At 49.9% G+C, this 14,796-nt stretch overlaps 1 protein-coding gene across 4 annotated transcripts in view; it reads right to left on the reverse strand.

The window, feature by feature from the left end:
- Positions 1 to 1,768: 1,768 nt before the first annotated feature.
- DENND3 (DENN domain containing 3) overlaps positions 1,769 to 14,796 on the reverse strand; it is a 52,307-nt gene continuing 39,279 nt past the window's right edge. For 2 of the 4 annotated variants that reach the window (XM_070382700.1, XM_070382702.1), the window contains exons 19-23: positions 11,885 to 12,045; positions 10,536 to 10,669; positions 5,575 to 5,693; positions 5,356 to 5,493; positions 1,770 to 5,255 (exon numbers count right to left, since the gene is read on the reverse strand). In XM_070382700.1, the coding sequence (XP_070238801.1) occupies positions 5,055 to 5,255; positions 5,356 to 5,493; positions 5,575 to 5,693; positions 10,536 to 10,669; positions 11,885 to 12,045 (753 nt within the window). In that variant the 3' untranslated portion in view covers positions 1,770 to 5,054. Of the gene's footprint in view, positions 5,256 to 5,355; positions 5,494 to 5,574; positions 5,694 to 10,535; positions 10,670 to 11,884; positions 12,046 to 14,796 lie in introns of all 4 variants that reach the window. The other 2 variants (XM_070382701.1, XM_070382703.1) reach the window with 2 other exon arrangements.

The raw sequence follows: 14,796 nt of genomic DNA on the forward strand, positions 1-14,796 counted from the left end.
AGATTGGTCTACTACATTCCTTTAACAATATGAACAGAAGTTTTTGTGTGGGGTGTTGTTTTAAATTTTATTGGAAAATCAGAAAAAATTGTATTTATATTTTGTTCATCTTGTCTATTATCACCTGTCTGTAACTTATCTGTCATTGTAAAAATTCACTGATTTGTGTTTCTGGTAGGTATGCCTTAGGATTTTCCTGGGAGTGAGGGAAGAAAAAATTATTAGTGAAAAGAGTTGAATTCTTAGTGGGAAATCTCACATTTGGCTTCAAACTCTACAGAGAACACACTGGCATTAATTATAAACCTTTTATCTGCTTCCCATTTGCACAGTTCTGTTTGCATCATTCTGTTTACATCATGCTTGGTTCTGCCAACAAAATTGGGAGATTGTATAATTATATATGTTATATAATTATATATATATAATTATATATATTTGGCTGCACAGCACAGCATGTGAGATCCCCCACCAGGGATTAAACCTGTGCCCCCAGCAGTAGAAGCACAGAGTCCTAATCCCTGGATTGCCAAGGAAGTCCCTGTATAATAATTTTTAGGTCAAGAAACTGAGCTCTGAGATACTAGAAGGTGGACACACAGTGTCTCTCCCAGGTGCTCAGAAACGATAGACACGCACACAGACGCACACAGAGACGCGGCAGGACTTCCAGAGGCCCACAGGCTACGAGGGAGCCCGGAAGGGCATGCAGCGGCGTCTCTGTGCTTTTCATCTGTGTTTCCTTAGATGTTAAGCATCTTTTCCTGCGTTTGCAATTTATGTATCTTCTTTGGTGAAATCTCTAACCTAGTTTTTTGTCCTATTTTTTGGTTGTTTTCCTTGTTACTTTTGACTTCTCAGGATAGAATTCCTTTATCTGACATATATTTCGTAAAGATTTTCCTCCCAATCTGTAAGAGAAAGAAGTCTGCCTTATTTCTGATTTCAGAGTGAAAACACTGCCTTCACCATGAAGTACAATGTTGGTGGGCTTTAGCTGCTCTTTATCCAGCTGAAGAAGCTTCCTTCTATTCCTAGTTTGCTGAGAGTTCTTAACATGAATGGATATTGAATCATGTAGATATTGTTTCTAAATCTATTGAGATGAACTTGTGTTTTCTCTTTTTGCATTTGTTAAGATGGTGAATTACATCAACTGATCTTGAATATTAAGCCAACTTTGCATTCTTGTGCTGAATTTCCTTGATCATAAGGTAATGTCCTCTTTATGTATTGCTAGATTTAATTTTCTAAACTTTTTAAAAAGATTTTAATGTTTATGAGGGAAATTGGTATTTTTTTTTTCTTTGTAATATCTGTTTTTTTGTAGCCAGGTAACATTAGTCTTATTAATGCAATAGGAAGCATTCAACTCTTCTATTTTCATGAAAAGAATGAGCAAATTTGTATTATTTATTCCTTTGTCATTCTTTCCTGTCATTTTTAAAATTATGGATTAAATTTCTTTATTGTAAATAAGTCTATTCAGGTATCTGTTTCTTCTTAAATTAGTCATGCTTGTTTAGATCTTTTACATAAATTGTCCATTCCATCTAAGTTTGATGCCAAATTTACTGGCATCAAATTCAAAATATTCCCTAATTCTTTAACATCTGTAGAATCAGTAGTGATTTTCTTGTTTTTTCTTTAAGTGGGTGAATTTACACAGTGACATGAACAGGTCCAATGTTCTATGAACGTTCTAATATATGCCTACTCCTAATACTCAATCTGCATGAAACGGTTTCTTCAGATAATTCTCTCAATGCCTTCCAGCTTACCGCCAATCCCCACTGATACGCATTCAGTTATCATGACTGCTTTTGTCTGGTTTGAACTTCATGTAAATAAAAATAGCAGCCTTTGTGTCAACTTTGCCCAGCATGTTTCGGAGAATCAAACACATTGCTGTTCAATTCCGTTGTTGTTGTTGTTGTTGTTTTTACTGCTGTATAGAATTCCATTCTGCAGCTATATTACATCCATTCTCCAGCTGATGGGTGTTTCCAGCATAGGGCTATTACACATAAAGATGCTACGGAGATTCTCATGAGTCTCTGCGTAGACACGTTTTGCTTTATCTTGGGTAAAAAGCTAAGTGTGGCACTGTGGAGTCGTAGGGTGGGTGTGTGTCTAAAAGAAACTAACAGCTCGCCAGTGGTTGGCTGTTTTTATCCAGTTATGGATGGACACTCCATCTGCTCCACGTCCTCATCTTTACTTGCTGTTGTGAATCTTTAACATTAGCCATTCTCAAGTATACAAGTGTTATTTCAATGTGGCTTGACACTCCTGATGACTCATGATTTGAAGCCTCTTTTCAAACTGGCCATTGATATACCTTCTTTGGTGAAGAACCTTTTGCCCATTTTTAAAATTCTCTTTGTATTGACTTGTAGGAGCACTTGATATACTTTGGGTGAAGTCTTTGTCGGACATAACACTGTCAGTCTTTTCACCTCATCTGTGGTTTCTCTTTTCGTTTAATGGCGTATTTTGATGAACTCTAATACATTAATTTCTTCTTTTGTATTTAGCACTTTTTGTATTGTTTCTTAAAAAAAAATCTTTATCTATACCAAGGTTGCAGAGATATTTTAATATTTTTAAAATTGAAGTAGTTGGTTTATAATGTGTTAATTTCTGCTGTACAGGAAAGTGATTGAGTTACATGCATATATACTTTCTTTTTTTATCTTTTCTATTATGTTTACCATTGGATATTGACTGTAGTTCTCTGTGCTGTACAGCTGGACCTTGTCTATCCATTCTGTCCGTGAAAGCTTACACCTGCCAATCCCAGCCTCCGCTCCCATTCCTCCCCAACCCCCGTACCTGCCACCAGTCTGTTCTCTGTGTCCTTGAGTATGTTCCTGTCTCATGGATAGGTTCATCTGCCGTATTTTAGAGTCCACAAGTCAGTCCATCATATGGTGTGTCCTTCTCCGACTTGCTTCACTCAGTATGATAAGCTCTAGTTGCATCCATGTTGCTGTCAATGGCGTCATTTCGTTCTTTTTGTGGTTGGATAGTATTCCATCGTGCATACGTGCCACATCTTTGTCCACTCTGTTGATGGACATCCAGGTTGTCTCCATGTCCGACTGTTGTGTATACTGCCACTATGAACAAGGGTGCATTTATGTTTTTTTTAAATATTTGGCTGCGTCGGGTCTCAGCTGTGGCTCGTGGGCTTAGCTGTTCTGTGGCATGTGGGATCTTAGTTCCCCGACCAGGGATCAAACCCATATCCCCCGCATTGCAAAGTGGCTTCTTAACCAGTAGACCACCAGGGAAGTCCTGCATGTATCTTTTTGAATTATAGTTTTCTCTGGAAATATGCCCAGGAGTGGGATGGCTGGATCATACAGTGATTCTGTTTAGTTCTTTAAGGGGCCTTCATGCTGTTTTCCACAGTGGCTGCACCAACTTACACCCCCACCAGCAGTGTGGGAGGGCTCCCCTTCCTCCACACCCTCGCCAGCATTTATTTGTCGACTTTTGAGTGATGTCCATTCTGACTGCTGTAAGGTGCTACCTCATTGTCACTCTGATTTGAATTTCTCTGATAATTTGTGATGTTGAGCAGTCCTGTACTATTTTAAAGAAGCCCCCCCCACAAGTTAACATTGGCTAAAGTACAGAAACTGGAAGCAGTGTTAGTACATGAGAATTTATTCCTGATGAGGTGAAAATACCTGGCTGCACGTGGATGGGAATTCAGTAATTTATGTGGATTTCTGACGGGCTTTTACTCTGGTTTTTCATATGTGTACAATGCCAGAATTCCACCTTCAGCCCTCTGCTGCTGGTCTCGTCGTCCCCCTAGAAGTCAGGGGAACACACCTTCCCCAGAAGGACGGACTGGGACGATTCAGCCACCTGGCTCTTCTCTGCACCACAGTCTCAAAACAATCCAGAACATGATCAGATCTTCCAAACTATTTGGGTTCTATGCGACCCAGCCAGAGGCTGGGCCACAGCTCTCAACCGGGAGTCATTGCAGACGCCTCGGAAGCCTGGCTGTGTCCTGGGGGCCTGACAGAGACCTCGCTCACAAGGTCTGGCAGGATGTCTAACCGGGTTCCCCAAACCTAGGGCAGAGGGCGTGGCAGCCAGCCTCCTGTGGTGGAGCGCACCGTGCGTCCACAGGGGACAGCTGGGGCCTGACGCAGCGCTCCCTCCACGCCCAGCAGCCAAGCCGAAACAGGGACGAAAGCTCAGTGTTACAGTAAAATTGTACAAAAGGTCTTTTGCTAGTATGATTATCTTCAGTTAAATAATAAGGCACTGTCTACATATACATTACACTCTGTGCACCCAGGATCCGGATGCAGCAGAAATGGACACGTGTGTCCGGTAAGGGTTTGTTTGTACTGTTTTAGATAGAATGTTGATCTTTGGTATAAAAAAGCGTCTCTTTTCATTATAAAAACACTGCATTTGTTAAAAAGAAAAAACACAGAGCCTGTCTCAGCCCCATGCAGACAGCCTCACCTCAGTGCTGTCCCCTCCCTGGGCAGGTTCTGCCACCTGCTCTGACGGGCAACAGCAAGGGCAGGTGCAAACCTACTCAACCTCAACATGGTCATTTAAAAGCAGCCCTTCTTGTGAGCTTTGCTGGAAACAAGAGGTCAGCATGCGGCCGCCGGGCTCCTGTAAGCCTGGTGTCTGGTGAGTGAGTGAGGGAAGTGGGCGGGAAAGCATGGCCAGAGACCAGCGGTCTGCAGCTCATGGGTGCTTTGACTCAACGGCTCCCGGCTGGCCTGGTGCTGGCCCAGGGCATAGATTCTGGAACCATCCAGACAGCACGGGAGGGCTTCTCGGCAGAGGCTGCCTGAGAAACCCCACCCCCTGCCGAAACGGTCCAGTTTCATCAGCCAACGTCCAGGAGGGGAAGTGTGACAATGGCGGTCAGAGAGCCCAGGAGGCCCTGCAGTGGGCCGCCCCAACGCTGGGTGGACGGCCCCATCCGGCTCGGACTGCCTCCCCTGGGAAGCACCAGCAGCTGGCCGAAAGCGCGTCCCTGGCTCACAGGGCACACACCCCCTCGGTCACTCGACCTTCCAGATGGCGATCTTCCCCTCCTCAGGGCCAGCGCCGCTCAGCACGTATCTGTCCTCCGCGGAGCACAGTGTCTTCACCGTGTCCGCGTGGGCCACCAGCTCCTTCTCCACCGTCCTCCTCTCCGCATCCATCACATAGATCTTCCCCTTCAGCTGCCCCTGCGACAGCCCCGTGGTGCCTACCCAGATCTGCCAGGAGAAGTGGGCATCGCATGTGTAGCCCAGCTGGGAGGCGTGTGGGGCCCCTGGGCAGGCAGCAAGGGGCACCCCCAGGCCCGCATCCTCTCACCTGCTTCTTCACCCTGATCATGCAGTTGATCTCAGAGCAGTCCTGGAGGTGGATCCTCTGCGGGGGCTGGGCTAGGTCCTGCAGGCTCCAGACATAGACATCGGGGTACCCAGCACAGGCCGCCCAGAGCTGCTCCTGCTAAAGTGAAACGGGTCAGGGCGAGCACAGTGGCAGTCCCAGGGCTCAGGGGCACTAGCCCAGCCCAACGCGCCAGAGTACCTCAGGCATGAGCTGGAATCCCAGGAAGGAGGTGCCTGTCTCTTTAAAGCTCCCAGTGATCTTCAGCTTTTGACAAGAAGATCCATTCATGTTCACCATCAGGATGCTGTCTCCAGTGCCTGCAGGACCGAAGAGCAGGATGAGGGGCGGGCACAGTGAACGTGAAGCACAGGGACGAAAGGGCCATGAGGGATCGGGGTGACCGGCAGACCACAGCCCCTTCCCCACATCTGAGTGCGGCATGAGACACTCTAACTGTAGCCTCTGTGTTACAGGCCTAGACAGCATGTTAAAAAGCAGAGACATTACTTTGCCAACAAAGGTCCATCTAGTCAAAGCTATGGTTTTTCCAGTGGTCATGTATGGATGTGAGAGTTGGACTGTAAAGAAAGCTGAGCACAGAAAAATTGATGCTTTTGAACTCTGGTGTTGAAGAAGACTCTTGAGAGTCCCTTGGACTTCAAGGAGAGCCAACCAGTCCATCCTAAAGGAAATCAGTCCTGAATATTCACTGGAAAGACTGATACTGAAGCTGAAACTCCAATACTTTGGCCACCCGATGAGAAGAACTGACTCACTGGAAAAGACCCTGATGCTGGGAAAGATTGACGGCGGGAGGAGAAGGGGATAACAGAGGATGAAATGATTGGATGGCATCACTGACTCGATGGACATGAGTTTGAGCAAACTCTAGGAGTTGGTGATGGACAGGGAGGCCTGGCGGGCTGCAGTCCACAGGGTCGCAGAGTCGGACATGACTGAGTGGCTGAACTGAACCTCCACATGGTGCTTTCTCGTCTTCCCTCAGAGACCCTTGGGCGGTTAGCACTACCGACGAGGAAGTGGGTGGAATTCCTCCTGCCATGGTTATTTGCAGCCACGCCATGTGCTACCCCCGTGGGTAAAGATCAGAGCTCTAGGTAATGGTTCCCAGCCTTGTGGGACACATCTCTCTGTTGAAGCTCCTCTCTGCTTCTATTAATCACTCAAGCAAACCAAGTCTCCACATCATGAGAGCTACAGGTCATGAAAATTATCCAGCAGCGACGTCATCAGATCAAGGCTCCAGGGGAGACAGAGTCAGGTTCAAGATAAGGTGAGGAGCTGCAGGGCTGTCCTCTCAGGGTTTTTATTGCCTGCTCCCTCTGCCTCCCACCCTTCATGAAGCCACAGGGACAGGAGGACGCAGCCCCGCCCCACGGGCAGCACCATCTGGTTGCAGAGGGACGAGGTGCAAGCCCCCAAAACGGCTCCGGCTTCCTGTCACAGTGGGTGGACTCCAACTCCTGAGGACTTGGCAGTGCTCAGGACTCGGGAGCTCAGCTGGGTTCTCAGTCACAGGAGGTGAGAGCCTCTCCTTCCTGCCCGAGACCTAATAGAAACCCCAACATCCCTCTAGGAAGGCTTTCATCCCGAGATGCCATCGTCCACTCGGCCTAATTAAGAAGGTCCTTTCAGATGCTTCAACTTGTTAGGAATGCCAGGGCAGCAGGACATCCTGCCAAGAGGTGCTAATGCCCCCAGGGACCCCCCCTGCTTAGTGCCAACCAGCACGCTCACTGCCCACCAACACTGCAGAGGGCGGCAGGCAGACTTCACAGCCACCCAGCCTGTGTGAGCGTGCAGGGGCCTGCTGCACATGGAGCAGGGGGTGGGGCCACAGATGCGGGTGAACTGATCACCGGCCTCAAGGTGCCCAGCCCATCAGGGCCGCCTTCTGGGGTAACTGTCAGTGACCTTCACAGTCACTGACGCTCCAAGGCCCACGTTCTGCCTCTAGCATCTCCCAGCTGCCAGCCTGCTCTCCAGGGGAAAGATGATGGCATTTCCACTTCACTTTTCAGAGGAGCAGAGAGACTGAGGTGCCAGGGACCAGCCCAAAGTGACCAGTCTTGTGTGACGACCCCAGATCTGACACTGAATGCACACAGAGGCTGCAGCCTGGACTACACATGCCTCTCCCGGTGCCCACCTCCGACCACAGGGAGCAGGACCGGGTCACTCCCTCCCAGTAACCGCTGGAGCCGCGTCCTGTAAGGGGCGCTCAGGCCTGCGGGGGGTGGTGGTGCTACAGCAGATGCAGACTTAGGGGAGGCGCAGAGGGTCCGAGACACTGGCCAGACCAGAGAGGGAAGGCGGGGCCCCCAGGCCCGCCTCACCCGGGCCTGTGGGGGAGTCAGAGGCGTCGCCCGGTCCCTCCACACTCACACCCTTTCAGGCTGTACCTCGGTGCCCACAGACCGCATCGGCTGAGTGATCGAGGTTTTAGCTTGTTAACCTTGCTTAAAGACTTGGAACAGCACCTCACAGGAAACGCTGCTCTTTACCCAAAGAAACCCTGCTTTTCTCTTGTGCTTTTCTCATAGTTAAATAGGAAAACTACTTACTGTACTCATTAACTTGAAAACTATGAGGAATTCCACCCTGAAAACGAGGTTTTTATCCTTATTCTAATCTGTTATATCCCTCCCCGTATTTAACAGGGACCTTTTAGTCCCAAATGCATCCATGAATGGACACACACGTCTGACAGTCACCGGAGACCAACCAAAGCTGAAGGATATAGTCTTGGGAAGAACAAAACTCAGTGAGCAGCACAGTTCCGGGGGTTCCCCTCAATTCAAGAAAGTAAGCCGCAAGCAAGATCAGCACAAAGCCCTTCACACCCAAGCACACTATTCCAAGTCCTGCAAACCAGAGACAGGACCCTAAAAGCAGCCACTGACCCCAGACGTACTCTGTTCCGCAGAACAGTGGGAACGACGGCCGACTGCTCATCAGGAGCAAGAAGAGCTGCGAGACGATGGAACGGCATTTCTAATGTGCAGGGAAACTACACCTGGACCCCGTTTACAGCAGACACAGGCCACTGGAAATCCGAAGGCTAAGAGGCAGTGTGACGCAAGACAGAAACCTGAATTTTAAGGGACGAAGCTTACCAGAAATGATAAATATATGGACAAAAGTAAATTTTTTTCTTAATTTTTTTGCAAGACCATTGAGAACTTAGGCAAAGTTTTCTAAAATATGAAGTTTATCACAATCATAGCAACAAAATATGGCGTTTAACAACAACAGGAAGGGGAAAGAAAGGTAAATGGAATTAATTTTACTGCTGTGCACTGTGTCCATTAAACATGAAGTGGTGTAATAGTTATTGAAGGTATGTAGTGAGAAGTTAAGGTTGCATATTGAAATCCTTAGAGCCAGTGCTAAAAAGTAGAACAAAGCCTAAAAAACTAAAGAGACAATAAAGAAGATTAAATTGAATATTAAAAGCCCAAAAGGAGACAGGTAAGGAGTAACAAAAGAAGTACAGATGGGAAAATGGAGGGGAAAAAAAAAGGGTTACACCCAGCCATGACACAACTGGGCAGCTTCACTTCACTTTCCACTTTCATGCATTGGAGAAGGAAATGGCAACCCACTCAGTGTTCTTGCCTGGAGAATCCCAGGGACGGGGGAGTCTGGTGGGCTGCCGTATATGGGGTCGCACAGAGTCGGACACGACTGAAGCAACAGTCCATGAGTCATCAGGGGAAACGCAACCAAAGTCACAGTGAGATACCACTTCACACCCACCAGGACAGTTATAATAAAAAATAGAGGTTTGGTGAGGACAGGGAGGAACTGGAAGCCTCATATACCACTGGTGGGGATATAAAATGACGTGGCAGCTTCAGAAAAGACGACAGTTTCTCAGGTGGTGAAACATGGTTAACCCAGGTCCACCCACGGGGGGACCAGTGACCGAGCTGTAGCATCCACACAGTGGAACGAACGCACTGTCGCTCCTCAAACACCGTGGATCAGTTCAGTTCAGTTCGGTTCAGTCCTGTCCGACTCTTTGCGACCCCATGAATCGCAGCACGCCAGGCCTCCCTGTCCATCACCAACTCCTGGAGTTCACTCAAACTGATGATGAACCCTAAAAACATCACCTTGCCTGTCCTAAGCAGATGAAAACAACGCACGCTGTAGAGCCCATCTGCAGCAAGTTCAGGAACCGGGAAAACAAACCCACGGGAGAATTCAGAACAGGCGTTTCCCTGGAGAGGGGCTCGGCGGGACCAGCGGCCCTGGTGGAAGCGTTCTGTGCCTCCCGTGTCAGGTGTTTCGTGGTGTGCGCTTTCAACACACGGTGAACTACACACACACTGCATCTCATCACGGGTAAAACAAGCTTCGATTTAAAAAGTATCCATGACCACGATCCGTGGTATCTGGCACACGCTAGCGAAGCCTTCAAAATGCAGGCCACCTTTGTGCTGTGACGTCCTTAACTACAGAAGCCACGCCTCAGGCGTCTGCACCTCCCCATCACAACCCGCCCCCCTCGGCGAAGTGCCTGCTTAGGACCACACACAGAGGATGGGGCCAGGAGGGCTGCGGGAGGAGCGGCCATGGCCCCAAGGGCTCAGGCCATGGCCCCAAGGGCTCAGCAGAGCAGGAGGGAGGCGCACTGGGAGGGGAGGGGCACCGGGAGGAGGAGGGAGCACAGGGAGGGGAGGGCAAGGGAGGGGTGGGGCACTGGGAGGAGGAGGGCAGAGGGAGGGAGGCAGCAGGAAGGGGAGGGGCATGGGAGGGGGTGGGACACTGGGAGGAGGAGGGGACACAGGGAGGGGAGGGGCAGCGAGAGGGGGCGGGGCAGCGGGAGGGGAGGGGCACTGGGAGGGGGAGGGGTCACAGGGAGGGGAGGGGCAGTGAGAGGGGGCAGGAGGGGCAGCGGGGGGGGGGGTCAAGGGAGGGGAGGGGCACTGGGAAGGGGAGGGGCACTGGGAAGGGGAGGGGCACGGGAGTGGGTGGGGCAGCGGGCAGCTGCACACTCCTGAGGGATGTGGGGACCAGATGCCCAAAGAAGGAACCTGCATTCTGAAGCCCCAGTTGGAATGCGAAGCGGAAGAAAGGGCCTGGCCTCTTCCTGGCCTGGTGGGGGCAGGGGCCAGGGCCGGGGCACTTACAGCACCAGAGGCGGCCGCCGTGCAGTCTGATGGCCGAGAGCCCTCCACCGGGCACCTGGAACCTGCTGGTCACCCGCAGGGAGCTTGCGTTCCACGCCAGGACAGTCCCGTCGGTGCTGCACGAGTACACGGTGCTGGGGGGTGAACACACACACACACTCAACTGCGGTCCCAAGGAGACCACATGACGGTGATGATGACGCTGATGATGGAAAGTTGGCCCTTCCATCCAGAAAGAACAAAGCTGCCACCAGGCACAGCACCCACGACCCGCCCAAGGGGACGTCAGGGTGGTGGGCGTAAGCTCAGTGCCCACGCCTGCCCCCAGCACCTCCCAGTATGGTTCGCCATCCCTCCATCAGGGACTGTGAGCAGAACCTCACTAAAATCTACCTCCCCCAGCAAGGGGCCAGAAACCCAGTGCTCCCTGCACCCCTGCACACGTGAGGTCAAGGGTCAGCAGGGCTCAGGGACTGGCAGCTGCAGGGGGCGGGCTCAGCTAGTGCTGTGTGTGCCCTTCACCTTCTGATGGCGTGTCACCTTCAACTGAGGACACATGGCACCCCTGAAACTCGGGGGACAGGAGGGTGGGGTGGCTCCAAGGGAGCCATCAAAAAGGAACCACGGTCACTGTGTCCACTTGCTCCCAGGCCACAGCGGGAAGCGGGCTCCGCCTCAGTGCCCCCACCCCTCACCTGCTGTGTGCCAGGCCCTGATCCAGGCCCAGGCCACAGCGAGAGGACAGATGGGGGCTGCCCTCAGGGCCTGACAATCTCAGTGAAGTAAGGACAGTGAGGAATGAGGTGAGGTTCAACAGCTGACGGGCTGAACTGTGGTCCCGAAGAAAGATATGTTGATGCCCTTACCCTCCCGCACTTCAAATGCCACCTTAGTTCACAGCAGCGTCTTCACAGAAGTAGTTAAATGACGCTAAGAGGGTGGATCCTAATCCAGCTACTAACCAGCGTCCTGATAAGAAGGGCACAGCTGGACACAGGCACAAGGGGGTCCCATGCGAAAACGGAGGACTTTGGTGATGCCTCCACAGGCCAAGGACAGCAGGCCAACCCCAGAGCCAGGGAACGGGCCGGGAGGCCAGGGGCCCGCTGTGTGCCCACCATGCTCACCCCGGAGGGCATCTTCTCTGACCATGTCTTCAGATCACTTCTCTGTACCCACAACCAGAGCCACACAGGGATGTCCCCTGGCTCGCCTGCCAGACCTGCTTCGCTCCACCTGCCCAGCCCAGGCCCTGCCAGCCGTCACCCACGGCCACCAGGACCCTGCCGTCTGGGACCCCGACCGGCCCACGAGCCAGGCAGCGCCCCACCCAGTAAAGCCCACCGCACCTGGGCGCCTGCACCCCGTCCTGCACAGCCAGGCCTGTGATGCTGGAGCGGTGGTCAGTGAGCTGCTTGTTGCAGGACATGCTGTGGACATTGATGATGTAGATGACCGAGTCCTCCGAGCCGACCCACACCTGGCTCTGCTCCGCCATCACCATGCAGTTCTGTCGAGCCAAGGAGACAGCAGCGCGGTCAGAGGCTCGTGTGTCCTGCGCTGAGCTGCTGCTCCTGGGGACCCACAGGCTCAGGTTCCCGCTGGCCTCAGGTCACACCACTGTCACGCGATCAACACGTCATCACTGATGTGCGTTTCTGTTTAAGGACACCTTTGATCCTTGAACGACACAGGTCCAAACTGCGTCCACACCTTCTCCATAAGGCTCTTCAGCTCTACACTAGGGCACCATTTTAAACAGCAAAATCACACACACACACAAAGCACAAAAACGAGAAAGACGTGGTGCTAAATAGGCCGTGACAAGGACACCTGTGCGCAGTCTGAGCTGACCCCAGAGGCAGAGTCGCCTCGCCCGGCCTCGGATAGACCCTGCACTCAGCTCCCGGGCCCTGGCCACGAGCACGACGGGACAACCACGAAAGCTCCATCAGTGTTTGTTCTGGGGCCACAAACCAATGAGCGATGAGGCAAATCTGCAAACAGTGATGACTGACTGCACACTGGCAAGAAACGACACCGCCCGCGCTCCTGCTGCTGGAGACAGCGCTCAGGGATGCCGGCGTGGCAAGAACGACAACAGCCATCTGTAGAGTTTCCGAAATTAGAAATTAAGGGCCAAAACGCTGAAGAGTTATAAAAGCCACGTAAACGTGTGAACCGTAAGTGTGTCTGCTGGTACGTCTCAACCAACCCGACTGCCTCCCTAAAAATTTCCTGAGCTGGTGTCGGACTTCATGACGCTAGCAACTTTTTACTGAAACTGAACAGATGTCTCAGGTTTTCAAATATAAGAATAACAGTTACATCATGTTGGAGGGGCTGAGGCTAGATCTAATACAGTAAATCATTATCAATGGTGGTTACTGTCACTTTATCTAGTGGTTACCATTACTTATCTGGTGTTTAACTTTTACTTATCGTTGCCACATGAAAGAGCTTATAAAAACCGATAGTTTCAATTTTACTAATAAGTATTCTCGAAAGATGCTACTTTGCTAATTTCAGAATTATTTAAAAAAGCCCTTTCTTTTGTGGCATCTACCAGAGGATTATTATAATTTTAGTAAAATGTCTTTCTTTAGTGGCCCAAGGATATCTCAGATAAACCACTTTGAACGTCAAATTTCAGAGAAGGCAGCATTTTCTAGAGATAATTGCCCAAGTTACTGCCTTGTCAAATGATACAAAATGTCCCTATGAAACTAGTGGGAAGATATTTTCACATAATTTGTTAACTTTCTGCTTTAATTAAATGTTCAATTCAGTCGCTCAGTCGTGTCCGACTCTTTGTGACCCCATGAATCGCAGCACGCCAGGCCTCCCTGTCCATCACCAACTCCCGGAGTTCACTCAGACTCACGTCCATCGAGTCAGTGATGCCATCCAGCCATCTCATCCTCTGTCGTCCCCTTCTCCTGCCCCCAATCCCTCCCAGCATCAGAGTCTTTTCCAATGAGTCAACTTTTCGCATGAGGTGGCCAAAGTACTGGAGTTTCAGCTTTAGCATCATTCCTTCCAAAGAAATCCCAGGGCTGATCTCCTTCAGAATGGACTGGCTGGATCTCCTTGCAGTCCAAGGGACTCTAAAGAGTCTTCTCCAACACCACAGTAATGTTACCTGGCCTAATTGGTGATCAATAGAGATTGATACAAAGTGCAATTTGATTTCATTTTCAGGAGGATTTTAAAGTTATTCTGTTATTAAACAGTCTTTGAAATACTTGTAACTAAGAACTTGTAACAGGAAAAAATTAAATTTTAGAGTAAGAATGATGTCCTTAATTTTTCCTTCTTGTTTTTTGTTTGATCTAAAGCATTATTAGACTTCTATAAATATTTTGCTCTAATGTGTCTTGGATCCCGTTCCTTTATCATCCGAAGCTCATTACTTGAACGTGGAGGGGGATGGTTTTTAGCAGCTTTAAGAATGATCCCCACCCTTTGGCAACATGGACTTGAATCACAGTGTTTCTGTCTCACCCCAGTTTTGGAAGCATAGACCGTGCCACAGATTGTCCCCTTGTTTTTAGATGATGGAACGTGACCATCAAAGTGGAGATAAGCTGAACACTTAGGTATGCAGACTTCACTTCACCTTGCTTTTCACATGGAAAAAAAAAAGTTGTTTCATGTTAAAGGAGTTGGCATGAAAATTTTCCTAGCAAGACCCCTTGGGACAGTGGCTTCTTTTGTACCCTCTGAGGGTCTTGAACAGGATGAAGCCCACCAGAGAGCAGGTGTGACAGCATTTTGAACAGCAGGGTAGTGTCACCAAAGACACTTGAACCCCACCAGAAAGAAAGCACCGATCACCCCTCTCCTGGAAACACCAGAATTCACAAGGCCCGTTCCTGGTGTGGTTGTGTTAGGCCCTGGGGAATGTGGGTGACATCACACAGAAACAGATGATTTTCAAAGAGCCGTAAGGGGCCTTGAGAAACCTCCAAAAACCAGTGGGCTGATCCTGGTAGCACTGACGGCTACAGACCTAACACTGACCCTGGGTTTCTAGCGGGTGGGGTGAGGTGGTTTTTTGCATGAAATTAAAAGACGCTTGCTCCTTGGAAGAAAAGCTATGACCAACCTAGATAGCATATTAAAAAGCAGAGACGTTACTTTGCCAACTAAGGTCTGTCTATTCAAAGCTATGGTTTTTCCAGTGGTCGTGTATGGATGTGAGAGTTGGACTATAAAGAAAGCTGAGTGCTGAAGATGCTTTTGAACTGTGGTGTTGGAG

Source organism: Bos mutus, chromosome 14 (assembly GCF_027580195.1).
Source record: "Bos mutus isolate GX-2022 chromosome 14, NWIPB_WYAK_1.1, whole genome shotgun sequence".
Taxonomy (NCBI): domain Eukaryota; kingdom Metazoa; phylum Chordata; class Mammalia; order Artiodactyla; family Bovidae; genus Bos; species Bos mutus.